The sequence below is a fragment of the Pristiophorus japonicus genome, chromosome Y (assembly GCF_044704955.1).
Source record: "Pristiophorus japonicus isolate sPriJap1 chromosome Y, sPriJap1.hap1, whole genome shotgun sequence".
In the NCBI taxonomy this organism is placed as follows: Eukaryota; Metazoa; Chordata; class Chondrichthyes; family Pristiophoridae; genus Pristiophorus; species Pristiophorus japonicus.
Window position 1 is genome coordinate 37,976,129 of NC_092011.1, and position 19,196 is coordinate 37,995,324.

The 19,196-nt window shown below is 52.3% G+C and overlaps 1 protein-coding gene across 1 annotated transcript in view; it reads right to left on the reverse strand.

Moving 5' to 3' along the window:
• Positions 1 to 19,196, reverse strand: part of cs (citrate synthase) — an 82,255-nt gene that overhangs the window by 12,675 nt on the left and 50,384 nt on the right. The window contains exons 9-10 of the mRNA XM_070869816.1: positions 10,947 to 11,048; positions 7,333 to 7,542 (exon numbers count right to left, since the gene is read on the reverse strand). Coding sequence (XP_070725917.1) covers positions 7,333 to 7,542; positions 10,947 to 11,048 — 312 coding nt within the window. The remainder of the gene's footprint in view (positions 1 to 7,332; positions 7,543 to 10,946; positions 11,049 to 19,196) is intronic.

Genomic DNA, 19,196 nt, shown 5'->3' on the forward strand with positions numbered 1-19,196 from the left:
AGCCCAGTGGGGTAGGTACAGGGAGAGGGGGTTTAGAATCACAGCCCAGTGGGGTAGGTACAGGGAGAGGGGATTTAGAATCAGACACAGCCCAGTGGGGTAGGTACAGGGAGAGGGGGTTTAGAATCAGACACAGCCCAGTGGGGGAGGTACAGGGAGAGAGGGTTTAGAATCACAGCCCAGTGGGGTAGGTACAGGGAGAGGGGGTTTAGAATCAGACACAGCCCAGTGGGGTAGGTACAGGGAGACGGGGTTTAGAATCACAGCCCAGTGGGGTAGGTACAGGGAGAGGGGATTTAGAATCACAGCACAGTGGGGTAGGTACAGGGAGAGGGGGTTTAGAATCACAGCCCAGTGGGGTAGGTACAGGGAGAGGGGGTTTAGAATCACAGCCCAGTGGGGTAGGTACAGGGAGAGGGGGTTTAGAATCACAGCCCAGTGGGGTAGGTACAGGGAGAGGGGGTTTAGAATCACAGCCCAGTGGGGTAGGTACAGGGAGAGGGGGTTTAGAATCAAAACCCAGTGGGGTAGGTACAGGGAGGGGGTTTAGAATCACAGCCCAGTGGGGGAGGTACAGGGAGAGAGGGTTTAGAATCACAGCCCAGTGGGGTAGGTACAGGGAGAGGGGGTTTAGAATCACAGCCCAGTGGGGTAGGTACAGGGAGAGGGGATTTAGAATCACAGCCCAGTGGGGTAGGTACAGGGAGCGGGGATTTAGAATCACAGCCCAGTGGGGTAGGTACAGGGAGAGGGGGTTTAGAATCACAGCCCAGTGGGGTAGGTACAGGGAGAGGGGGTTTAGAATCACAGCCCATTGGGGTAGGTACAGGGAGAGGGGGTTTAGAATCAGACACAGCCCAGTGGGGTAGGTACAGGGAGACGGGGTTTAGAATCACAGCCCAGTGGGGTAGGTACAGGGAGAGGGGATTTAGAATCACAGCACAGTGGGGTAGGTACAGGGAGAGGGGGTTTAGAATCACAGCCCAGTGGGGTAGGTACAGGGAGAGGGGGTTTAGAATCACAGCCCAGTGGGGTAGGTACAGGGAGAGGGGGTTTAGAATCACAGCCCAGTGGGGTAGGTACAGGGAGAGGGGGTTTAGAATCACAGCCCAGTGGGGTAGGTCCAGGGAGAGGGGGTTTAGAATCACAGCCCAGTGGGGTAGGTACAGGGAGAGGGGGTTTAGAATCAAAACCCAGTGGGGTAGGTACAGGGATGGGGTTTAGAATCACAGCCCAGTGGGGTAGGTACAGGGAGAGAGGGTTTAGAATCACAGCCCAGTGGGGTAGGTACAGGGAGAGGGGGTTTAGAATCAGACACAGCCCAGTGGGGTAGGTACAGGGAGAGGGGGTTTAGAATCACAGCCCAGTGGGGTAGGTACAGGGAGAGGGGGTTTAGAATCAGACACAGCCCAGTGGGGTAGGTACAGGGAGAGGGGGTTTAGAATCAGACACAGCCCAGTGGGGTAGGTACAGGGAGAGGGGGTTTAGAATCAGACACAGCCCAGTGGGGTAGGTACAGGGAGAGGGGGTTTAGAATCACAGCCCAGTGGGGTAGGTACAGGGAGAGAGGGTTTAGAATCACAGCCCAGTGGGGTAGGTACAGGGAGAGGGGGTTTAGAATCACAGCCCAGTGGGGTAGGTACAGGGAAAGGGGGTTAGAATCACAGCCCAGTGGGGTATGTGCAGGGAGAGGGGTTTAGAATCACAGCCCAGTGGGGTAGGTACAGGGAGAGGGGGTTTAGAATCACAGCCCAGTGGGGTAGGTACAGGGAGACGGGGTTTAGAATCACAGCCCAGTGGGGTAGGTACAGGGAGAGGGGGTTTAGAATCACAGCCCAGTGGAGTAGGTATAGGGAGAGGGGGTTTAGAATCACAGCCCAGTGGGGTAGGTACAGGGAGAGGGGGTTTAGAATCACAGCCCAGTGGGGTAGGTACAGGGAGAGGGGGTTTAGAATCACAGCCCAGTGGGGTCGGTACAGGGAGAGGGGGTTTAGAATCACAGCCCAGTGGGGTAGGTACAGGGAGAGGGGGTTTAGAATCAGACACAGCCCAGTGGGGTAGGTACAGGGAGAGGGGGTTTAGAATCAGACACAGCCCAGTGGGGTAGGTACAGGGAGAGGGGGTTTAGAATCAGACACAGCCCAGTGGGGTAGGTACAGGGAGAGAGGGTTTAGAATCACAGCCCAGTGGGGTAGGTACAGGGAGAGGGGGTTTAGAATCAGACACAGCCCAGTGGGGTCGGTACAGGGAGAGCGGATTTAGAATCACAGCCCAGTGGGGTAGGTACAGGGAGAGGGGGTTTAGAATCACAGCCCAGTGGGGTAGGTACTGGGAGAGGGGGTTTAGAATCACAGCCCAGTGGGGTAGGTACAGCGAGAGGGGGTTTAGAATCACAGCCCAGTGGGGTAGGTACAGGGAGAGGGGGTTTAGAATCACAGCCCAGTGGGGTAGGTACAGGGAGAGGGGGTTTAGAATCACAGCCCAGTGGGATATGTACAGGGAGAGGGGGTTTAGAATCACAGCCCAGTGTGGTAGGGACAGGGAGAGGGGTTTTAGAATCACAGCCCAGTGGGGTAGGTACAGGGAGAGGGGGTTTAGAATCACAGCCCAGTGGGGTAGGTACAGGGAGAGAGGATTTAGAATCACAGCCCAGTGGAGTAGGTACAGGGAGAGGGGATTTAGAATCACAGCCCAGTGGGGTAGGTACAGGGAGAGGGGATTTAGAATCACAGCCCAGTGGGGTAGGTACAGGGAGAGGGGGTTTAGAATCACAGCCCAGTGGGGTAGGTACAGGGAGAGGGGGTTTAGAATCACAGCCCAGTGGGGTAGGTACAGGGAGAGGGGGTTTAGAATCACAGCCCAGTGGGGTAGGTACAGGGAGAGGGGGTTTAGAATCACAGCCCAGTGGGGTAGGTACAGGGAGAGAGGGTTTAGAATCACAGCCCAGTGGGGTAGGTACAGGGAGAGGGGGTTTAGAATCACAGCCCAGTGGGGTCGGTACAGGGAGAGGGGGTTTAGAATCACAGCCCAGTGGGGTAGGTACAGGGAGAGGGGGTTTAGAATCACAGCCCAGTGGGGTAGGTACAGGGAGAGGGGGTTTAGAATCACAGCCCAGTGAGGTAGGTACAGGGAGAGGGGTTTAGAATCACAGCCCAGTGGGGTAGGTACAGGGAGAGGGGGTTTAGAATCACAGCCCAGTGGGGTAGGTACAGGGAGAGGGGGTTTAGAATCACAGCCCAGTGGGGGAGGGACAGGGAGAGGGGGTTTAGAATCACAGCCCAGTGGGGTAGGTACAGGGAGAGGGGGTTTAGAATCACAGCCCAGTGGGGTAGGTACAGGGAGAGGGGGTTTAGAATCAGACACAGCCCAGTGGGGTAGGTACAGGGAGAGGGGGTTTAGAATCACAGCCCAGTGGGGTAGGTACAGGGAGAGGGGGTTTAGAATCACAGCCCAGTGGGGTAGGTACGGGGAGAGGGGGTTTAGAATCACAGCCCAGTGGGGTAGGTAGAGGGAGAGGGGGTTTAGAATCACAGCCCAGTGGGGTAGGTACAGGGAGAGGGGGTTTAGAATCACAGCCCAGTGGGGTAGGTACAGGGAGAGGGGGTTTAGAATCACAGCCCAGTGGGGTAGGTACAGGGAGAGGGGGTTTAGAATCACAGCCCAGTGGGGTAGGTACAGGGAGAGGGGGTTTAGAATCACAGCCCAGTGGGGTAGATACAGGGAGAGGGGGTTTAGAATCACAGCCCAGTGGGGTAGGTACTGGGAGAGGGGGTTTAGAATCACAGCCCAGTGGGGTAGGTACTGGGAGAGGGGGTTTAGAATCACAGCCCAGTGGGGTAGGTACTGGGAGAGGGGGTTTAGAATCACAGCCCAGTGGGGTAGGTACAGGGAGAGGGGGTTTAGAATCACAGCCCAGTGGGGTAGGTACAGGGAGAGGGGATTTAGAATCACAGCCCAGTGGGGTAGGTACAGGGAGAGGGGGTTTAGAATCACAGCCCAGTGGGGTAGGTACAGGGAGAGGGGGTTTAGAATCACAGCCCAGTGGGGTAGGTACAGGGAGACGGGATTTAGAATCACAGCCCAGTGGGGTAGGTACAGGGAGAGGGGATTTAGAATCACAGCACAGTGAGGTAGGTACAGGGAGAGGGGGTTTAGAATCACAGCCCAGTGGGGTAGGTACAGGGAGAGGGGGTTTAGAATCACAGCCCAGTGGGGTAGGTACAGGGAGAGGGGGTTTAGAATCACAGCCCAGTGGGGTAGGTACAGGGAGAGGGGATTTAGAATCAGACACAGCCCAGTGGGGTAGGTACAGGGAGAGGGGATTTAGAATCACAGCCCAGTGGGAGAGGTACAGGGAGAGGGGGTTTAGAATCACAGCCCAGTGGGGTAGGTACAGGTAGAGAGTGTTTAGAATCACAGCCCAGTGGGGTAGGTACTGGGAGAGGTGGTTTAGAATCACAGCCCAGTGGGGTAGGTACAGGGAGAGGGGGTTTAGAATCAGACACAGCCCAGTGGGGTAGGTACAGGGAGAGGGGGTTTAGAATCACAGCCCAGTGGGAGAGGTACAGGGAGAGGGGGTTTAGAATCACAGCCCAGTGGGGTAGGTACTGGGAGAGGGGGTTTAGAATCACAGCCCAGTGGGGTAGGTACTGGGAGAGGGGGTTTAGAATCACAGCCCAGTGGGGTAGGTACAGGGAGAGGGGGTTTAGAATCACAGCCCAGTGGGGTAGGTACAGGGAGAGGGGGTTTAGAATCACAGCCCAGTGGGGTAGGTACAGGGAGAGGGGGTTTAGAATCACAGCCCAGTGGGGTAGGTACAGGGAGAGATGGTTTAGAATCAGACACAGCCCAGTGGGGTAGGTACAGGGAGAGGGGGTTTAGAATCACAGCCCAGTGGGGTAGTTACAGGGAGAGGGGGTATAAAATCACAGCCCAGTGGGGTAGGTACAGGGAGAGGGGGTTTAGAATCAGACACAGCCCAGTGGGGTCGGTACAGGGAGAGGGGGTTTAGAATCACAGCCCAGTGGGGTAGGTACAGGGAGAGGGGGTTTAGAATCACAGCCCAGTGGGGTAGGTACAGGGAGAGGGGGTTTAGAATCACAGCCCAGTGGGGTAGGTACAGGGAGAGGGGGTTTAGAATCACAGCCCAGTGGGGTAGGTACAGGGAGAGGGGGTTTAGAATCACAGCCCAGTGGGGTAGGTACAGGGAGAGGGGGTTTAGAATCACAGCCCAGTGGGGTAGGTACAGGGAGAGGGGGTTTAGAATCACAACCCAGTGGGGTAGGTACAGGGAGGGGGTTTAGAATCACAGCCCAGTGGGGTAGGTACAGGGAGAGAGGGTTTAGAATCACAGCCCAGTGGGGTAGGTACAGGGAGAGGGGGTTTAGAATCACAGCCCAGTGGGGTAGGTACAGGGAGAGGGGATTTAGAATCACAGCCCAGTGGGGTAGGTACAGGGAGCGGGGATTTAGAATCACAGCCCAGTGGGGTAGGTACAGGGAGAGGGAGTTTAGAATCACAGCCAATGGGGTAGGTACAGGGAGAGGGGATTTAGAATCACAGCCCAGTGGGGTAGGTACAGGGAGAGGGGATTTAGAATCACAGCCAGTGGGGTAGGTACAGGGAGAGGGGATTTAGAATCACAGCCCAGTGGGGTAGGTACAGGGAGAGGGGGTTTAGAATCACAGCCCAGTGGGGTAGGTACAGGGAGATGGGGTTTAGAATCACAGCCCAGTGGGGTAGGTACAGGGAGAAGGGATTTAGAATCACAGCACAGTGGGGTAGGTACAGGGAGAGGGGGTTTAGAATCACAGCCCAGTGGGGTCGGTACAGGGAGAGGGGGTTTAGAATCACAGCCCAGTGGGGTAGGTACAGGGAGAGGGGGTTTAGAATCACAGCCCAGTGGGGTAGGTACAGGGAGAGGGGGTTTAGAATCACAACTCAGTGGGGTAGGTACAGGGAGGGGGTTTAGAATCACAGCCCAGTGGGGTAGGTACAGGGAGAGAGGGTTTAGAATCACAGCCCAGTGGGGTAGGTACAGGGAGAGGGGGTTTAGAATCACAGCCCAGTGCGGTAGGTACAGGGAGAGGGGGTTTAGAATCACAGCCCAGTGGGGTAGGTACAGGGAGAGGGGGTTTAGAATCACAGCCCAGTGGGGTAGGTACAGGGAGAGAGGGTTTAGAATCACAGCCCAGTGGGGTAGGTACAGGGAGAGGGGGTTTAGAATCACAGCCCAGTGGGGTAGGTACAGGGAGAGGGGGTTTAGAATCACAGCCCAGTGGGGTCGGTACAGGGAGAGGGGGTTTAGAATCACAGCCCAGTGGGGTAGGTACAGGGAGAGGGGATTTAGAATCAGGTCTGATGTTGAGGCTGAGCTGAATATCACAGCGCTATAGGAACTGAGAGATATGAGCTTATTGAAAGGAGAATGAATAGAGGAATCGGAAGATGACATTCAGCCCCCCCTCGCCTGCTTGGCTCTTCAGTCAGACCGTGGCTGATGTACCTCAACTGCACTTTCCTGCACACTCCTCATTCCCACTGATTCCCTTAAACTTACAAAAAAAATATCGTTCTAAACCTTGAATCTGCTCAATGACTGAGCCTGCGCAGCCCTCTGGGCTGAAGAATTGGGTGTGTTTGGATGCAGCTGATCATTCAGTCTGGCGGTCGTTCATCACGGAAGATTCAGAAATCGGAAGGTCTCCTCATCAATGAAATGTCAGCGAGGTTAAACAGGAGGGGTTCCGGGGCGAGATAAGCAGAGCGAGAGGCAGAGAGGTGCCTGATGACACCCGTTTACTGTACAGACTGATCACCGATGCTGTGTAAATACAGTCGGTTCCGTGTACTGTCGAGTGTTTTGTAAAGGTCCTGCTCGCCACGCGTTGCCACAAGCAGAAATGGAAGGAGGTTGTCTGATGTATTTATGGGCCTCGGGCCAGTTCTTCGCGCCAGCAGGAGTTGGAGCTTTATTTTCAGAGGGAAGCGTGCTGTACGGATTGATATACCCTCCAGGTGTTCGCTTTGTACTGTCGGCTGGGAACCTAGGCAGGTGCAGCTCTGTCGCTGCGCATCACTGTGTCTGGCCCGCCAGACGCCCGTGTACACACCTGTAGCAGGACCCCGCTGGGTGTCACTATACACCCCCACCAATCCCCAGAGCTCTCACCTGTAGCAGGACCCCGCTGTGTGTCACTATACCCCCCATCCCCAGAGCTCTCACCAGTAACAGGACCCCACTGGGTGTCACTATACCCCCCATCCCCAGAGCTCTCACCAGTAACAGGACCCCGCTGTGTGTCACTATACCCCCATCCCCAGAGCTCTCACCTGTAGCAGGACCCCGCTGTGTGCGTCCACGTTGGGCCAGGGATTCTTGGCCTTGCCCTGGTCCAGCAGCACCCCGGGAACGATCTTGTAGAGTTGAGCCACCAGCTTGAACATGGGGTCGTTTGGCAGGTGCTTGAGGGCAAACTCCCGCTGACAGGTGTAGCGCGGGTCTGTCTTGCGGAGAACAGCGTGGCCATAACCGGGAACCACCTGAGGCGGAGGGGGAACATTCAGAAAACACATTCAGGTAGGTTCAGGCAGACCCCCTCGTCCCCCTTCACTCTCCGTCAAGCTTCCCCGATGAACAGACGCTTGGCTGAGGGGCCGGAGGTGAAGCAGCAAGTGCGGACCAGTAACCCAGTGAGGCAGGGTGTCACCCCATCAGGAGAGAATTGGGGTGTAGAAATTGTTAGTTTCTTACTGCCCTGCCCCCAAGGCTTTGCTTCCTTGTGTCAGCCGTGGCTCAGTGGGAAGCGCTCGCGCCTCAGACAGTTGTGGGTTCAAGTCCCTCTCCAGAGACCCAAACACTAAATGTTCTAGTGCCGTGCCGAGGGAGCGTCGCACTGTCGGAGGGGCCGTGCCGAGGGAGCGCCGCACTGTCGGAGGGGCCGTGCCGAGGGAGCGCCGCACTGTCGGAGGGGCCGTGCCGAGGGAGCGCCGCACTGTCGGAGGGGCCGTGCCGAGGGAGCGCCGCACTGTCGGAGGGGCCGTGCCGAGGGAGCGCCGCACTGTCGGAGGGGCCGTCTTTTGGATGTGACGTTATACCGAGGGCCCATCTGCTATGTGAATGGAAAAGATCCAGTGAAAAAACGATACTGGCTCAAATGATCAGGATGTTGAAACAGTTTGGGGGGAAATAAGGAATAATAAAGGGAAAGGGTCTCTGATGGGCGTAGTCTATAGGCCCCCTAACAGTAGCAACTGTGTTGGTCAGAGTATAAACCAGGAAATAGTGGGGGCTTGTAATCAGGGAACAGCAATAATCATGGGTGATTTTAACCTCCATATTGATTGGAGATTGTGAACTCCTCCTCAAGGCTACTCTGACCAGAAGGGACGGGTTCCTTGAGCAGTATGTAACAGAACTAACCAGGGTGCAGGCTATCTTAGATCTGGTCCTGTGTAATGAGACAGGATTAATAAACAATCTCCTTGTAAAGGATCCCCTTGGAATGAGTGATCATAGCATGATTGAATTTCAAATTCAGACGGAGGGCGAGAAAGTTGGATCTCTAGCCAGCGTACTAAGCTTAAATAAAGGAGACTACAGAGGTACGAGGGCAGAGTTGGATAAAGTGGACTGGGAAAATAGATTAAAGTGTAGGACGGTTGATGAACAGTGGCGTACATTTTAGGAGATATTTCACAACTCAGGAAAAATATATTCCAGTGATGAGGAAAGGGTGTAAAAGAAAAGATAGCCATTCGTGGCCAACTAAAGAAATAAAGGATGGTATCCAATTAAAAACAAGGGCAAGCAAAGTGGTGGGAGAGCAGAAGATTGAGAAGCTTTTAAAAGCCAACAAAGAATGACAAAAAAAATGGTAAGGGAAGATAGACTATGAAAGTAAACTAGCACAAAATATAAAAAGAGATCGCAAGAGTTTCAACAGGTGTATAAAAAGGAAAAGAATGGCTAAAGTAAATGTTGGTCCCTTAGAGGACGAGACCGGGGAATTAGTGATGGGGAACATGGAGATGGCAGAAACTCGGACCAAGTATTTTGTATCAGTCTTTACGGTAGAGGATACTAACAATATTCCGACAGCGGATAGTCAAGGGGCTATAGGGGGGAGAAATTTACACAATCACAAAGGAGGTGGTACTCAGTAAGATAATGGGACTAAAGGCAGATAAATCCCCTGGACCTGATGGCTTGTATCTCGGGTCTTGAGTAGTAGCGGCAGGGATTGTGGATGCATTGGTTGTAATTTACCAAAATTCCCTGGATTCTGGGGAGGTCCCAGCAGATTGGAAAACTGCAAATGTAACGCCCCTATTTAAAAAAGGAGGCAGACAAAAAGCAGGAAACTATAGACCAGTTAGCCTAACATCTGTGGTTGGAAAATGTTGGAGTCCATTATTAAAGAAGCAGTAGCAGGACATTTGGAAAAGCAAAATTCGGTCAGGCAGAGTCAGCATGGATTTATGAAGGGGAAGTCATGTTTGACAAATTTGTTGGGATACTTTGAGGATGTAATGAACAGGGTGGATAAAGGGGAACCAGTGGATGTGGTGTATTGGGACTTCCAGAAGGCATTTAACAAGGTGCCACATAAAAGGTTACTGCACAAGATAAAAGTTCACGGGGTTGGGGGTAATATGTTAGCATGGATAGAGGATTGGCTAACTAACAGAAAACAGAGAGTCGGGATAAATGGTTCATTCTCGGGTTGGCAACCAGTAACTAGTGGGGTGTCACAGGGATCAGTGTTGGGACCCCAACTATTTACAATCTATATTAATGACTTGGAAGAAGGGACTGAGTGTAACGTAGCCAAGTTTGCTGACGATACAAAGATGGGAGGAAAAGCAATGTGTGAGGAGGATACAAAAAATTTGCAAAAGGACATAGACAGGCTAAGTGAGTGAGCAAAAATTTGGCAGATGGAGTATAATGTCGGAAAGTGTGAGGTCATGCACTTTGGCAGAAAAGAAAATCAAAGAGCAAGTTATTATTTAAATGGAGAAAGATTGCAAAGTGTCGCAGTACAGCGGGACCTGGGGGTCCTGGTGCATGGAACACAAAAGGATAGTATGCAGGTACAGCAAGTGATCAGGAAGGCCAATGGAATCTTGGCCTTTATTGCAAAGGGGATGGAGTATAAAAGCAGAGAAGTCTTGCTACAGTTATACAAGGTATTGGTGAGGCCACACCTGGAATATTGCGTGCAGTTTTGGTTTCCATATTTAAGGATATACTTGCTTTGGAGGCAGTTCAGAGAAGGTTCACTCGGTTGATTCCGGAGATGAGGGGGTTGACTTCTGAGGAAAGGTTGAGTAGGTTGGGCCTCTACTCATTGGAATACAGAAGAATGAGAGGTGATCTTATGGAAACGTATAAGATTATGGGGGGCTTGACAAGGTGGATGCAGAGAGGATGTTTCCACTGATGGGGGAGACTAGAACTAGGGAGCATGGTTTTAGAATAAGGGGCCGCCCATTTAAAACTGAGATGAGGAGGAATTTCTTCTCTGAGGGTTGTAAATCTGTGGAATTCTCTGCCTCAGAGAGCTGTGGAAGCTGGGACATTGAATATATTTAAGACAGAGATAGACAGTTTCTTAACCGATAAGGAAATAAGGGGTTATGGGGAGTGGGTCGGGAAGTGGAGTTGAGTCCATGATCGGATCAGCCATGATTGTATTAAATGGCGGAGCAGGCTCGAGGGGCTGTATTGCCGACTCCTGCTCCTATTTATGTTCTTGTGTTTTCCCGCTCCCAGGGCACAACTGCCTCCCTCTCCTCACTGAACCGAAATCCCTACACAACCCAAGGGTTAAACACATACCAACCCCTGCAGGACATGCGCACGTCACCATGTGATTGGTTGCGAGGCTCAAAGAGCCATGGTTTGTAAACAGGTTCTCAAAGTGGGAATACGCTCTACTCACCCTGCCTGAATTCAGCGTGTTCCAAATGAAGTCTCGCAGTTTCTCATCTGACACCTCGCCTCCCAGCTCAGACTGAAGGTTCACCAGCCAGGACAGTACCTCCTGTACAAGGGCAAAGCACACGCAACACCATCAGTGTGTAAACCCCACCTCAAACCTCCTGTACAGAGCACACATGACCCAGTGTGTAAACCCCTCAAACCTCCTGTACACACAGCACACACATGACCATGTGTAAACCCCTCAAACCTCCTGTACACAGCACACACATGACCGTGTGTAAACCCCTCAAACCTTCTGTACACGGAGCACACATGACCCAGTGTGTAAACCCCTCAAACCTCCTGTACACGGAGCACACATGACCCAGTGTGTAAACCCCTCAAACCTCCTGTACACGGAGCACACATGACCCAGTGTGTAAACCCCTCAAACCTCCTGTACACGGAGCACACATGACCCAGTGTGTAAACCCCTCAAACCTCCTGTACACGGAGCACACATGACCCAGTGTTAAACCCCTCAAACCTCCTGTACACGGAGCACACATGACCCAGTGTGTAAACCCCTCAAACCTCCTGTACACGGAGCACACATGACCCAGTGTGTAAACCCCTCAAACCTCCTGTACAGAGCACACATGATCCAGTGTGTAAACCTCTCAAACCTCCTGTACAGAGCACACATGACCGTGTGTAAACCCCTCAAACCTCCTGTACAGAGCACACATGACCCAGTGTGTAAACCCCTCAAACCTCCTGTACAGAGCACACATGACCCAGTGTGTTAACCCCTCAAACCTCCTGTACACACAGCACACACATGGCCCAGTGTGTTAACCCCTCAAATCTCCTGTACACAACACACACATGGCCCACTTCAAACCTCCTGTACAAGGGCAGAGCACACACATGACAGTGTCTAAGCTCTTCCTTAAACCGGTCGTTCGATTTACGTTCCTGGTCGGGGGGGGGGTGGGGAAGGAAACTTGGGGGCAACAAGAGCACAGGAAGATTGGAACAGAGGCGAGAGCAGCCGGGATGGGCTTGCTGCAGCGTTACACAGTAGCCGCTCGCTGCAGTCCACCCAGTGAAGGACATATCCGGAGGTCCTCATCAGTTACGCAAAATACCTTCAAAAAATAACCAGAATCACAGAAATTTACAGCAGGGAAGGATGCCATTCGGCCCATCGTGTCCACGCCGGCCGACAAAGCTACCCAGCCTAATCCCACTTTCCAGCTCTGGGTCCGTAGCCCTGCAGGTTACAGCACTTCACGTGCACATCCAAATGTGGTGAGGGCTTCTGCCTCTACCCCCCTTTCAGGCCGTGAGTTCCACCCCAGACCCCCACCACCCTCTGGGTGAAGACATTTCTCCTCAAATCCTTCTAACAATTACATTAAATCTATGCATTACATTAATTACATTAAATCTATGCCCCCTGGTTATTGACCCTTCTGCTAAGTGAAATAGATCCTTCCTATTCACTATCCAGGCACCTCAATCAGGTCTCCCCTCAGCCTTCCCTGTTTCAAAGAAAACAACCCCAGCCGATCCAATCTTTCCACATAGCTAAAATTCTCCAGTCCTGGCAACGCGCTGGGCCTTTATAGGCCTCTAGACACTCCCCAGGCAGTCCAGGGAGTGTTGAGAGGCCTATAAATACCCAGCACATCGGAGAGGCGGCAGTCGGAGGAGTTCGGGCAGCGCGAGAGGCCTATAAAGGCCCAGCGCCTCGGAGAGGCGGCATTCGGAGGAGTCCAGGCAGCGCGAGAGGCCTATAAAGGCGCAGCGCGTCGGAGAGGCGGCAGTCGGAGGAGTTCAGGCAGTCCGCCGAGGGTCGAGAGGCCTATAAACGCCCAGTGCGTTAGTGAGGCGGCAGTCAGAGGAGTTCGGGCAGTCCAGGGAAGTGTCTAGAGGCCAATAAATACCCAGCACGTCAGTGAGGCGGCAGTCGGAGGAGTTCGGGCAGTCCAGGGAGTGTCTAGAGGCCAATAAATACCCAGCATGTCAGTGAGGCAGCAGTCAGAGGAGTTTGGGCAGTCCGGGGAATGTCTCGAGGCCTATAAAGGCCCAGTGTGTTAGTGAGGCGGCAGTCAGAGGAGTTCGGGCAGTCCGGGGAGTGTCGCGAGGCCTATAAAGGCCCAGTGCGTCAGTCGGAGGAGTTTGGGCAGTCCGGGGAGTGTCGAGAGGCCTATAAAGTCCCGAGGCGGCAGTCGGAGTTCGGGCAGTTCGGAGAGTGTCGAGAGGCCTATAAAGGCCCAGTGCGTCAGTGAGGCAGCAGTTGGAGGAGTTTGGGCAGTTCGGAGTGTGTCGAGAGGCCTATAAAGGCCCAGTGCGTCAGTGAGGCGGCAGTTGGAGGAGTTTGGGCAGTTCGGAGAGTGTCGAGAGGCCTATAAAGGCCCAGTGCGTCAGTGAGGCAGCAGTTGGAGGAGTTTGGGCAGTCCGGGGAGTGTCTCGAGGCCTATAAAGGCCCAGTGCGTCAGTGAGGCGGCAGTTGGAGGAGTTTGGGCAGTCCGGGGAATGTCTCGAGGCCTATAAAGGCCCAGTGTGTTAGTGAGGCGGCAGTCGGAGGCGTTCGGGCAGTCCGGGGAGTGTCTAGAGGCCTATAAAGGCCCAGTGCGTCAGTGAGGCGGCAGCTGGAGGAGTTTGGGCAGTCCGGGGAGTGTCTTGAGGCCTTTCAAGGCCCAGTGTGTTAGTGAGGCAGCAGTCGGAGGAGTTCGGGCAGTCCGGGGAATGTCTCGAGGCCTATAAAGGCCCAGTGTGTTAGTGAGGCGGCAGTCGGAGGAGTTCGGGCAGTCCGGGGAATGTCTCGAGGCCTATAAAGGCCCAACGTGTCGGTGAGGCGGCAGTCGGAGGAGTTTGGGCAGTCCGGGGAATGTCTCGAGGCCTATAAAGGCCCAACGTGTCGGTGAGGCGGCAGTTGGAGGAGTTTGGGCAGTCCGGGGAATGTCTCGAGGCCTATAAAGGCCCAGTGTGTTAGTGAGGCGGCAGTCGGAGGAGTTCGGGCAGTCCGGGGAATGTCTCGAGGCCTATAAAGGCCCAACGTGTCGGTGAGGCGGCAGTTGGAGGAGTTTGGGCAGTCCGGGGAATGTCTCGAGGCCTATAAAGGCCCAGTGTGTTAGTGAGGCGGCAGTCGGAGGAGTTCGGGCAGTCCGGGGAATGTCTCGAGGCCTATAAAGGCCCAGTGTGTCGGTGAGGCAGCAGTCAGAGGAGTTCGGGCAGTCCGGGGAATGTCTCGAGGCCTATAAAGGCCCAACGTGTCGGTGAGGCAGCAGTCGGAGGAGTTCGGGCAGTCCGGGGAGTGTCGAGAGACCTATAAAGGCCCAGTGTGTTAGTGAGGCGGCAGTCGGAGGAGTTCGGGCAGTCCGGGGAATGTCTCGAGGCCTATAAAGGCCCAACGTGTCGGTGAGGCAGCAGTCGGAGGAGTTCGGGCAGTCCGGGGAGTGTCGAGAGACCTATAAAGGCCCAGTGTGTCAGTGAGGTGGCAGTCGGAGGAGTTCGGGCAGTCGGGGGAGTGTCGAGAGACCTATAAAGGCCAGTCGGTGCAGCTGCAGCAGGGAGAGAAGGCAAAGAAGTAGAATGAAATCAAAAGGTGACATCATAGCCAAGGGGCTAAGCGATTGGTAAGTAGTTTTTCTTTTTCTTTTCTAGCATTTAGCATTGTTGTTGCCAAATTAAGTTTATCTAGGGGTTAAGGCATGGCAGGGCAGCTGGGACACGTGATATGCTCCTCCTGTACTATGTGGGAACTCAGGAACGCCTCCGGTGTCCCTGACGACTACGTGTGCAGGAAGTGTATCCACCTCCAGCTCCTGACAGACCGCATTGCGGCACTGGAGCTGCGGGTGGATTCACTCTGGAGCATCCACGATGCTGAGAATGACGTGAATAGCACGTTTAGTGAGTTGGTCACACCACAGGAAAAGGGTCCACAGCCAGATAGTAATGGGTGACTAGCAGGAAGAGCAGTGCAAGGAAGGTAGTGCAGGGTTCCCCTGTGGTCATCCCCCTGCAAAACAGATACACCGCTTTGGGTACTGTTGAGGGGGATGACTCATCAGGGCAGGGCAGCAGCAGCCAAGTTCATGGCACCGTGGCTGGCTCTGCTGCACAGGAGGGCAGGAAAGAGAGTGGGAGAGCTATAGTGATAGGGGATTCAATTGCAAGGGGAATAGATAGACGCTTCTGCGGCCGCAACCGAGACTCCAGGATGGTATGTTGCCTGCCTGGTGCAAGATTCAAGAATGTCTCGGAGTGGGTGCAGAGCATTCTGAAAAGGGAGGGTGAACAGCCAGTTGCGTGGTGCATATAGGTACCAACAATATAGGTAAAAAACGGGATGAGGTCCTACAAGATGAATTTAGGGAGCTAGGAGCTAAATTAAAAAGTAGGACCTCAAAAGCAGCAATCTCAGGATTGCTACCAGTGCCACATGCTAGTCAGAGTAGGAATCGCAGGATAGCTCAGATGAATACGTGGCTTGAGGAGTGGTGCAGAAGGGAAGGATTCAAATTCCTGGGGCATTGGAACCGGTTCTGGGGGCAGGTGGGACCAGTACAAACCGGACAATCTGCACCTGGGCAGGACTGGAACCAATGTCCTAGGGGGAGTGTTTGCTAGTGCTGTTGGGGAGGAGTTAAACTAATATGGCAGGAGGATGGGAACCAATGCAGGGAGACAGAAGGAAGTAGAATGAGGGCAGAAGCAAAAGATAGAAAGAAGTAAAAGTAAAAGTGGAGAACAGAGAAACCCAAGACAAAAATCAAAAAGGGCCACATTACAGCGGGGCAAAGTGTGTTAGAAAGACAAGCCTGAAGGCTCTGCGCCTCAAGGCGAGGAGTATTCGGAATAAGGTGGACGAATTAACTGCACAGATAGCAGTTAACGGATATGATGTAATTGGCATCACGGAGACATGGCTCCAGGGTGACCAAGGCTGGGAACTCAACATCCAGGAGTATTCAACATTTAGGAAGGATAGACAGAGAGGAAAAGGAGGCAGGTGGCGTTGCTGGTTAAAGAGGAAATTAATGCAACAGTAAGGAGGGACATTAGCTTGGATGGTGTGGAATCGGTATGGGTAGAGCTGCGGAATATCAAGGGGCAGAAAACGCTGGTGGGAGTTGTGTACGGACCACCAAACAGTAGTAGTGAGGTTGGGGACAGCATCAAACAAGAAATTAGGAATGCATGCAATAAAGGTACAGCAGTTATCATGGGTGACTTTAACCTACATATTGATTGGGCTAACCAAACTGGCAGCAATACGGTGGAGGAGGATTTCCTGGAGTGTATTCGGGATGGTTTTCTCGACCAATATGTCGAGGAACCAACTCGGGAGCTGGCCATCCTAGACTGGGTGATGTGTAATGAGAGAGGACTAATTAGCAATCTTGTTGTGTGAGGCCCCTTGGGGAATAGTGACCATAATATGATAGAATTCTTTATTAAGATGGAGAGTGACAGTTAATTCAGAAACTCGGGTCCTGAACTTAAGGAAAGGTAACTTCGATGATTTGAGGTGTAAATTGGCTAGAATAGACTGGCAAATGATACTTAAAGGGTTGATGGTGGATAGGCAATGGCAAACATTTAAAGATCACATGGATGAACTTCAGTAATTGTACATCCCTGTCTGGAGTAAAAATAAAACAGGGAAGGTGGCTCAACCGTGGCTAACAAGGGAAATTAAGGATAGTGTTAAATCCAAGGAAGAGGCATATAAATTGGCCAGAAAAAGCAACAAACCCGAGGACTGGGAGAAATTTAGAATTCAGCAGAGGAGGACAAAGGGTTTAATTAGGAGGGGGAAAATAGAGTACGAGAGGAAGCTTGCCGGAAACATAAAAACTGACTGCAAAAGCTTCTATAGATATGTGAAGAGAAAAAGATTAGTGAAGACAAGTGTAGGTCCCTTGCAGTCGGATTCAGGTGAATTTATAATGGGGAACAAAGGAATGGCAGACCAATTGAACAAATATTTTATTTGTGTCTTCCTTCGTGAAGACAGAACCAACCTTCCGGAAGTACTAGGGGACAGAGGGTCTGGTGAGAAGGAGGAACTGAAGGATATCCTTATTAGGCGGAATATTGTATTAGGGAAATTGATGGGATTGAAGGCCGATAAATCCCCGGGGCCTGATAGTCTACATCCCAGATTACTTAAGGAAGTGGCCCTCGAAATAGTGGAGGCATTTTCCAACAGTCTATCAACTCTGGATCAGTTCCTATGGACTGGAGGGTAGCTAATGTAACACCACTTTTTAAAAAAGGGAGGGAGAGAAAGCGGGTAATTATAGACCAGTTAGCCTGACATCAGTAGTGGGGAAAATGTTGGAATCAATTATTAAGAATGAAATAGCAGCGCATTTGGAAAGCAGTGACAGGATCGGTCCAAGTCAGCATGGATTTATGAAAGGGAAATCGTGCTTGACAAATCTTCTGGAATTTTTTGAGGATGTAACTAGTAGAGTGGACAAGGGAGAACCAGTGGATGTGGTGTATTTGGACTTTAAAAAGGCTTTTGACAAGGTCCCACACAAGAGATTGGTGTGCAAAATCAAAGCACATGGTATTGGGGGTAATATACTGACGTGGATAGAGAACTGGTTGACAGACAGGAAGCAGAGAGTCAGGATAAATGGGTCCTTTTCAGAATGGCAGGCAGTGACTAGTGGAGTGCCGCAGGGCTCAATGCTGGGACCCAGCTCTTTACAATATACACCAATGATTTGGATGAAGGAATTGAATGTAATATCTCCAAGTTTGCAGATGACACTAAACTGGGTGGCGGTGTGAGCTGTGAGGGGGACGCTAGGAGGCTGCAGGGTGACTTGAACAGGTTAGGTGAGTGGGCAAATGCATGGCAGATGCAGTATAATGTGGATAAATGTGAGGTTATCCACTTTGGGGGCAAAAACACGAAGGCAGATTATCTGAAATGCGGCAGATTAGGAAAAGGGGAGGTGCAACAAGACCTGGGTGTCATGGTTCATCAGTCATTGAAAATTGGCATACAGGTACAACAGGCGGTGAAGGCGGCAAATGGCATGTTGGCCTTCGTAGCTAGGGGATTTGAGTATAGGAGCAGGGAGGTCTTACTGCAGTTGTACAGGGCCTTGATGAGGCCTCACCTGGAATATTGCATTCAGTTTTGGTCTCCTAATCTGAGGAAGGACGTTCTTACTATTGAGGGAGTGCAGCGAAGGTTCACCAGACTGATTCCAGGGATGGCAGGACTGACATATATATGAGGAGAGACTGGATCAACTGGGCCTTTATACATTGGAGTTTAGAAGGATGAGAGGGGATCTCATCGAAACATAAGATTCTGACGGGACGGGACAGGTTAGATGCGGGTAGAACGTTCCCGATGTTAGGGAAGTCCAGAACCAGGATAAGATGTAGGCCACTTAGGACTGAGATGAGGAGAAACTTCTTCACTGAGAGTTGTTAACCTGTGGAATTCCCTGCCGCAGAGAGTTGTTGATGCCAGTTCACTGGATATATTTAAGAGGGGGTTAAAGGGATCAAGGGGTATGGAGAGAAAGCAGGAAAAAGCTCTGAGGGAATGATCAGCTGTGATCTTATTGAATGGCGGTGCAGGCTCGAAGGGCCGAATGGCCTACTCCTGCACCTATTTTCTATCCTGGTAAATCTCCTCTGTATCCCCGAGTGCAATCACATCTTTCCTGTAGTGTGGTGACCAGAACTGCACGCAGTACTCCAGCTGTGGCCTAACCAGTGTTTTATACAGTTCAAGCATAACCTCCCTGCTCTTGTATTCCATGGCTCAGCTAATAAAGGCAAGTATCCCATATATACCTTCTTAACCACCTCATCTACCTGTCCTGCTACCTTCAGGGCTCTGTGAACCTGCACTCCAAGGTTCCTTTGTTCCTCTACACCTCTGTGACCTACCATTTAATGTGCATTCCCTTGCCAGAATGTGTGCGGCAGGTCTGTAACGCCGTGCTTGATGTGGGCAAACACCAGAGGAGCTGTGTGAACATACAGGTCCGGCCCAACAGAAGACTATTTGGGGGTTTCAGAACGCACAGTAGCAGCACGTACCACTGCTGACAAACAGACAAGCTGCAGGCAACAAATAAAGCAATCCCTCCGAACCAGAGGCAGCATCGCGCATCAGGTATCAAGGCCTCGGAGAGAGGGAGCCGAGATGATTTAGCAGAATGGTAACGGGGGTGAAAGACTTCAGTTACGTGGAGAAGCTGGGGGCTGCTGT